The 8,875-nt window shown below is 41.9% G+C and overlaps 1 protein-coding gene across 10 annotated transcripts in view; it reads right to left on the bottom strand.

Moving 5' to 3' along the window:
- zfyve9a (zinc finger, FYVE domain containing 9a) overlaps nt 1-8,875 on the bottom strand; it is a 39,537-nt gene that overhangs the window by 21,652 nt on the left and 9,010 nt on the right. For 5 of the 10 annotated variants that reach the window (XR_008566411.1, XM_054755529.1, XM_054755603.1 and 2 more), the window contains exons 2-4: nt 6,663-6,746; nt 6,136-6,237; nt 1,863-3,202 (exon numbers count right to left, since the gene is read on the bottom strand). Coding sequence is in view for 9 of the 10 variants with exons in the window: in XM_054755529.1 (XP_054611504.1) it covers nt 1,863-3,202; nt 6,136-6,205 (1,410 nt within the window). In the remaining variant the exon portion in view is untranslated. Of the gene's footprint in view, nt 1-1,862; nt 3,203-6,135; nt 6,238-6,662; nt 6,753-8,374; nt 8,549-8,875 lie in introns of all 10 variants that reach the window. The other 5 variants (XM_054755557.1, XM_054755576.1, XM_054755538.1 and 2 more) reach the window with 3 other exon arrangements.

Here is an 8,875-nt window from a genome sequence, read left to right as displayed (position 1 = left end):
GGTGATATTGTGGATGTGGAAAAAGTTTTACATATTTGCGTTCATCTCATCAAAAATGGGAGCAAAAACAAAAGTGTTGCGTTTATATTTTTGTTGAGTGTATATAAATATATATACTGTGTATATATATATATATATATATATATATATATATATATATATATATATATATATATATATATATATATATATATTATTTCTGCTTTCATGCCTCCGATTACAGTACCGATTCTGATCTTCTATGAGTGAGATTGGCCGATACTGATCACATGGATTATCCAATTTATTTATGATGACTGCTATTGGCCAGGGCCGGCATTAGACAATTCCAAGGGCCCCTGGCAAATAGCTAATTATTTAAAAAAATATAATAAACTTTTGGGCGGATTGTTTAGTTTTTTTTTGCCTTTATTTGTGTCAATTATTGCACTATTGGACACAAAATGTAATTTAATTTGACGCATGTTATGAAGTAATACGAATAATACAAATAACTTTATTAAATGGAAATCTGTCCTAATAAATTCATTGTCCAGGTTGCAGGAGTCTCCAGCTGTCTATTCACACACTATTCGTGTTTTATTTAAGACTGGCAACATTTAAATTGTACACTATTTTATTTACCAAGCAGATCTCCACTCAAACAGTGTGGCCATCATCTTTACGCTATTTTGTGGTCATTTGTCATTATATGAAGGCATAAAGTCTGAATTTAACAGTTACAATAAAAAACTACTAAGAGTTGAAGCAAATATTCTTTGGCTCTTTGGTGAGCTTCTTAAAATCAGCTGGTGAGATCGGAGACCCCTGTGAGAACAACACTATCATAAGGCTGGACACACTATGTTTGTGTTCATTAAACAACCACACACAAATAGTGTTTTGAGGACAATACAGTACATATTACAATAATGACAACCAGATAGAAAAGTTGTTTAGTGAAACTTGTTAAAGTTAGTATGTACCCCATGAACACAATATCCACTCATTGCTTTCCCATGGGACAAAAATTAGCTCCAAGCTAACCGCATTGCTTGTTTGCTTTAAAAACAAAATGTCACTGTGGTAAAAAGTCACACTTGTAGTTCGAAGAACAGAAGCTAGGCGAATATCACAACCTAGCTTGCTAGCTAGCTGCCGCCAGTCACAACTAGGCAAAGTGTGTAAACAAAGATGCGAGAAAAGTCAAACGGCAATAGGTTTGATAAGGGAGTGACATCCTGGCATTGATTGGCGTAGCCTGTGTCAAGCTGTCAAACTGAGGCCATTGAGGTTTTATAGACTAGTTTGGATTCTCGCGGTAATACGGCACCCCTACGTGACACAGCACACATGTAGGGTTTGCAGCAGCACGCCGATCGCTTTTTGTGATCAATCAATCAAAGTATCTCTAAGCAAATTCGAATACTGGGAAATTGGGACACAACATGATACAAGATCCCAAACACAACTCCAAGATGAAAGGTGCCTTGCTGAGGAAGTTGAAGGGGTTGGAGTGGCTAAGTATCCACACCTCAACCCAAACGAGCACCTGTGGGGTATCCTCAAGCAGAAGGAAGAAAGGCAGAAAGGAAGGTGCAAGGTGTCCAGCAGTGCAGAGGATTCCTGTAACAACCTGTGCAGCTCTGCTGAAGTCCACGCCCAAGAGGATAAAAGCAGTGCTAGATCACAATGGTGCTCACACTGAATATTTACACAATTTGGGCACTTTCACTGTGAGGTGTACTCACGTGTTAATGAATATTTGAACAATAATGGCTGTGTGTTGATAGTACACCAATACTGCTATGCAAGCTGTACACTGACTTCAAAGGACTGTCCTTTGAAGAGACAGAATGAAATCATTGCCCTGTTGGTCTCACCTTGCCACAGGCCCTGCAGTGGTGCCTCCGTTTGGTGAAGGTGAACTTGATGTCACATCTCATGCACACTGGAGCCTGGGAGTCGGGTACCCAAATAGGGGCGAACTCCCCCAAGGTGCTGGGCTGTTTCCTGTTGAAGGAGCCGTGCTGTCCTGCCTGGAGGTCGTTGTCTGGACTCTCCGAGGCCAACATCAGAGGGGAAGGAAGGACAACATTGTCCTCGTTGGCACCAACCACAGTTACATCCAGCGTGGTTTCAAACGGTGTTCCTCTGTCGAGGTTCTTGTTCTTGCTACTGGCAGATGAGCCCAGCTGATTTTGGACCTGTCCTGCGAGAGGCTGAGGAATCTGGAGTTTGAGGCTGACCGGCTGCTTGGGTCGGGCTCCTCCGTACGGCACACTGACTGGCTGGAGACGAGTGTTGTTCAGCTTTGGTTGGACGCCACCTGATGCTGACCCATCACCGTTCTCCTGTTTGCTCTCCTCCATCTCCTTCTCCTCGGTCACAGAGTCCTCCTTGGAGGGGACAGGTGATGGAGACAAGCTCTCCTCATCCTCCTCTGTCCCCTGAACATTTAACCTGCTTCCATTCTCAGGCTCCAAGCTGTCTGGAAGGCTGAAGAGCTGCTCAGAATGTCCCTCAAGTCGACTCATCTTGTTCATCCATGCTTGGACTTTTCCAGGACTTCTAATCTCCTCAGCAGCCTGAGGGTCTGTTCCTATGTTGAACAAAAAACTTTCCACATGCTCATCCTTTGATGCACTTTGTCTGCCTTGCTCAAAGTCCTGTGAGGCATCAGTGCACGCCTCCTCTTGGACGCCATTGAGTGTTGTTACTTCCCCATGTGTATCAACATCCTCACTACAGAGAGTCTCTTCCTGTCCTTGTCCCACCTCAAAGGTGAAGTGGGACACAGTGGAGGCCTCCCCATGAGGCTCCTCCAAATGAGCATCGATGTCCTCGACAGAAGAGCTCAGCCAGGTCTGCTTGATAACATTATCTGGACACGGGTGCCCGTTCTCCATGGCACCGCAGGTCGTCACAGGCGGCGGCGACAGGTCGTCCGCACCCACCAGTTTGCCAATATTGGGCTGGGGGAGCGGCGGGCTGTGCACATCGGCCGGCCGCTCCTCTGCTGCCCATGATGGAGGTTCGCCACCTGAATGTCTTTTGGGGTCGGCATTGGAGGAGGGGTCAGGGAGGGTCTTTAAGGACAGTGGACTCTCCCTCGGGCTGAGGTCTGCATGGGCCAGGGCGGGGTTCAGCGAGAGTAGGTGGGCCGGTGGGGCCAGAATCTGCGTCCACTTGGCATCCGTGAGAAGGGGGGAGTCGCTCTCATCTGATGAGAGGAGAATAACATTAACATATGCGCATACATGCAAAAACTTATTTACATGCATACAAGTATTAAAGGAAAACTGCAGTTTTTTGGAATTTTGCCCATCATCCATAATCCTTATGTGAGACATGAAAACACGTCTCTCTTTTCTGTGCGTTGGAAAGATATAAAAACAGCTAAGAATTATTATATTATATTCATTATATCACAGACCAAGAGTCTCAAACATGTTATGTCACTACTCAAATATGAAATAAAAAGAGGGAATTGTGACAGAGTCAATATGAGTTGTTTTAAGCTTGTTTATCTAGCCTTTTAGAACGTATGAGCAGATGAAAAGACGACCAGTAAAAAGGCTGGTGTGTCGAGGGATGCAAATAAGGAAGAAAGTGGGCCAAATGACAGGGCCACCCCAGGGAGCCATCAGTCAGTCACGCTGACAGCGTAAAAAGCCAGCACAAATTCTTCTATCTGAGCCAACTTACTCACCACCGTCATGTCAGCGTGACTGCTGCTGCTGCTCTCCTCCCTGGCCTGGAATGCAAGCTCGGCGGCTTTTGTTGTTTAGTTGCTGCTGCACACACACACTGTATTAATATATTGAGTGGATATGATCATCAGGTTGGCTGATTGATAGCTTGGAAGCGTTCCTGTCACAATTACCAGAATTATAGACTGATACATTTTGGGGAAAGTGTGTCTTGTACCAATTACGCCATCTCACACAAAACTCTGGGGAAACTTAATTAGTTCTTTTCCCTCCTGCCCTGCCTTCGTGTTTTATTCCATGATGATGGCTAAAGTGCAGCGCTTCTGAGAAGTCCCTATAGTGGAACCTCCGTCGTTGTTATTAACCCATTTCAAAGGGTCCATATAAACCCAATCGTACCAAAACATTCTTACCCTCAATAAATCATGTACATCCTATTCATCCATTCTAAAATGGTCACACAAAACACTTCATATAGATTAATTATAGTTTTACATGCAGAAAATCCAAAATGCATATAAATGAGGAATGAAATACATAAATGAACATTTAACTTTGACCTTTATTGAAGACTCTTGACAAAGACGGTGATGAGCGGTCAGGGGGGAGGGGAAGACCGAGCCAGACGGACACCATCTTTTCACCTTTTTCAATAGTGTTTCTAACCTTTTTTTTTTAAATCAAAGGGCTGCCAATTGTGACTTTCTTTAGCTACATACACTAAAAGGTTAGCTTGACAAAAATAGATTATCTTTGAATCTAAGTCAAACTAAAATAATGCTATTTGGTAATAGCAAAAAGGATACACACGTGCAAATACAAACGGTGTGGACATTGAAAGGGTGAATGAAAATACATTTCTGGGGGTCATAACAGATGAAAATATGAGCTGAAACTCTCACATTAAAGATATACAACATAAGGTGGAGGGAAATACCTCAATATTGAATGAAGCAACATTTGTCCTTGACCAAAAATTAGTCCCTACACTTTACTGCTCTCTGGTATTACCATATCTAACTTATTGTGTGGAGATATGGGTAATAACTATAAAAGTAAAGTTCACTCGCTAAATGTACTGCCAAAAAGATCGGTTAGGATAATCCATAATGCCTCGTATAGAAAACATACAAATCCTCTATTTCTAAAATCACAAATATTAAAATTCGCTGATCTAGTAAATTTTACAGCTAAAATTATGCATAAAGCAAACAATAACCTGATACCCAAGAATGTCATACAATACTTTTACCAAGAGAGGAGAAATATGATCTCAGGGAAAAACTAAACACGTCTACACGAGAACAATGCTAAAAACCCACAGCATTTGAGTATGTGGAATCAAATTATGGAACAGATTGAGTAGGAAACAATACAAGCAATTCATGTTTGCAAAATACAAGGAAGAAGAGTCTTGAACCACTGTGTACAAAATGTTATGTCTAACCACTACAGCACTGAGTACTCACCTTTTATTCCAACTATGTTCTGTTAAGTCTATTTATACTGATTATTATTTATTTATCATTATACAGATTATATATGATTATTATTATGATTGTGGAAAAACCTTGACAATTATATTACCACATTGTTACATTACCTTAAAGATCACATTAGGAATACAGTAAGTGAATAATGTATTGCAATTGATGTGAAACGGATGCGGGGTAGGATTCCTACTACTTTTGGACTGCAAATTGTGCTGTGGAATGTGTTCCATTGTAACTTGTATGCATGTTCAAATAAAATTTAACAATTGTGGCTTATTTTGCAGCTGTACTATAAGAAAAGCAGAGATTTCTGGTGTAGGTGTATTAGTTAGCAAAGAACTGGAGCCAACTGCTGATGATGTCATAATGATGGATGGTGATGGAGCTGGGGGACAATGCTTTCCTAATAAAGACACATTTGCAACATGCAGTGTATTAATAACACCACAAGACTTAATCACCAACGCCTGGAATTCTTTGTTTGAGCACTTGAGTCTGCAGAATGATATGTGAGCAAATTGACTAGTTTACAGGATACCTTAGTATAGTGTACACTAAGTACACTAAGTATCGCCAGCCAAGAACTGCAATCAACATACGTACTAAAAGGTCAAATACGACATTTTTTACATGCAATTCTGTACAATAACTGAGACAGTGTATGAAAACACAGAACACATTTTTGTCAAAAACGGAATCATACAAAAAGTGGGGCGTTGGAAAACTGAGGGTCCACTCTATTAAGGTGAGCTTGGGAATGATCAGGATGAATATTTCACTGAATGTTCTGTACTCTGTTTCCATGTGGACAAAGGAGTGCATGCATGGAGTTCAACTTCCCACAGCTGACATCAATGTAGTTCTGCCAGATCAACAGCACCTCATATCGCACACAACTGATGAAACTGTTTTCAATACATTTCACTCCACGCCGTCTGCCCTCTGCTCACCTTCGTTCTGCTCAAACTCGTCCAGCACCTTGTCCAGGTTGAAGGCCTCGGCCTGGAAGTAATTCTCCATGGATCAGGAAGCTTCGCCCTGCCCACGTGAACCTTCAAACATGGAAGAGCGTGCTGTCAATGACAAATTCTGTCCTTCATGCAAGTGTTTCCCCATGAGATGGCTTGTCCTTTTTATGTGTCCTCTACTGTCCTCTTGCATCCTTTGCTTACACAGCTGATTTGCTGCAACCCGGCTTCTTGATTATGGCCCGGATAAAAAGCACCATGGTAGATGGTATTTAATCAGGGAACTTTATGGACAGAAGTATAGTCAGGGGATCATTTTAACCTAAAGGAAAACAACAATGCAGTTCTTCCACACCAACCATTATCTTTATGGCAACAGTCAAAGTTGGAAGCATACAACTATCCAAAAGCTCTTCTGCAACCCGAGTTAGATGAATGGAATGCAGTCATGAATTCTCCATACAGTGAATAAGGTGTGTTAGTTTGCTGGATGCCATGTTTCGCTTCACCTGCACAGAGGTCCTCCTCAGCGGGCACAGGCGATCTTGGTTGTCAGCACGTTTTTCCTCTCAGTGAGCCGCTCTGGCAGCCGTCTGCACCTTGCACAGACAGGCAAAGAACTCCCGTCAAAAGTGCATTTATTGAGCTTCAAAGCCACTTGGGGAATCCCTATTGGTTATGTTGAAAACACTAGCAGACGTGTAATACAGATATCCTCAAAGGTTTTATCATAACTACACATATGCTCAATGACTTATGGACAATTAGTCTCTAAGTCCCACCCCTTTTCTTTTTTTAACCCATCGTGCTCACATCTGGCACACGCGCTTGTCAGTCCCCCAGTGGTGTGTACCAAATTTCATGCTGATTCAGCCAAACACACAGAAGTTAGAGCGGGGTGTTTTGCGAAATTTCAAGTCCGTCCAACTTTGGGCCTCAACATCAGTGCCATCATGTGGTGTGTTTATCATAATAATAGCACAAGCAACACTGCAAGGGTGCACGTTTGAACACATTTTCAGCAGTGTTACCAACTTGGCGATTTTGTCGCTAAATTTGGCGACATTCCAAACTCTCTCAGCATCATATTTTCTCAAAAGCGGCTAAAGACAAATCTAGCGACTTTTTCTGGCGTCGTCAAAGATTTTTCTGGTATTTGGAAACTTAAAAGTGAAAGCAAATAATATCTTCAGTTTGTGTTCTCACTGAGCAACAGCGGGTGCTTCTGAGAGGTCCGCCCCACCCCAAAACAGCCACAAGCGGTCTGTGCACTGTCAGCTCCCGCTGCACATGGAGAGCATAGTTAAGCTCTACGAATCCAAAGTGCAAATGAATCATGCATGCGCGAGGCGCTATGCCACCGGGGTGGATCTTGCCTTTTTACAGAGCAGGATCTAAAACGTAAATGTTTTGTCGGTTGAATCCCATTTCCGTTACCGCCTAGATTTTGCTCGTTCGTGACAATCGTCTAGATTTTGCTCGTTCGTGACAATCAAGTGGTGTCCAAATTCTCCTTAAATCAAGAGGTAAGCGGCAAGTGCTAGGGGGTGTAAAGCCCTAGAAACCAAGTGTGGTCGTGGACCAGACTTCAAACGCCGCGGTAGGAGGAGCTTCCTCGGATACAACACCCGCTGACAAGACGGCAGAGTGGAGACTGAAAGAAGCATATCAATGTAAGTAATTAAGCATAATTATTCATTTTCACAGTAACGTTACTCAGGTTTTATTATTCAATTCTTTGCTACTCCATGTAAATATTGCCATGTTTTGAATTGTTCTCAATAGTTATAACAAATATCTGACTTCACTACAATCTACCGCATTTCATCGATGATTAAACAATGATTAGATAGCGACCACATTAGCCTGTTAATTGTAAGTTGTATTTTAAAATTGCTCGCTAGCTAGCTCACGAAGCTGCTGTAGAAGCTACATTACTGAACTGTACTGTGATGTTCGCGTTATATATTGGCTGTCTAATCGTTCATGTAACGCAGCACATCGTAGTGAAGTCTGTTTGCTGCGAATTCTAGCCACCCTAATCCACCAACAATTGTCATGGTGAGATGTGTTAATTGTACTCTAAATACTGTAATTGAGCTAAATAAAACATGTAAACAACATATGTGGCCATATGTGGACCATCACTCTATATTTGTTTTCAGCACAGTAGTACTATAGTACTATTACTATAGTATTCACAATGACTTAATAGTTGTACCTCATCGATCATGCATGTGTCATTCCTGCATTCCTGCATTCTTAGTGGCTTCTTCCCCTTGGCCCTCGGTTTTAAGGGGTAGGAGTAGGGTTACAGGGTTTCGCTGAGGGTTTTCTGAAGCCGTGGTGGTGGGCTGCATGGGACTGTCGCCACTGTGTCTCACCGCTGCTGCGTCTGCAAATTTTTATTATTTTTTTTTCTTATTACAAATAACAATTTTTGTTCTGGCTTAATTTATTTATTAACTTATTTCACTTTTTTCAACAACCAGCAGAACATGAACTAGTACATGAGCAACAATTTGTACTATTTGACACAAACTTGAATTTAATTTGGTGCCTGTTTTAGAGTAAAACTAATGATAATATGCAAATAATATGCAAATTAATTGACATAATGTAGCGACCGCTGGACAGCCAACAGCTACTTTTATTACTGCCAAGTTGGCAACAGTAAATTTCAGCCTTTTGTGTGCAGCGCTTCAGGAGAAGTAGGGGAAAA

Source organism: Dunckerocampus dactyliophorus, chromosome 2 (genome assembly GCF_027744805.1).
Source record: "Dunckerocampus dactyliophorus isolate RoL2022-P2 chromosome 2, RoL_Ddac_1.1, whole genome shotgun sequence".
NCBI classification, from domain to species: Eukaryota; Metazoa; Chordata; class Actinopteri; order Syngnathiformes; family Syngnathidae; genus Dunckerocampus; species Dunckerocampus dactyliophorus.
This window is presented reverse-complemented; position numbering and strand designations above follow the sequence as displayed.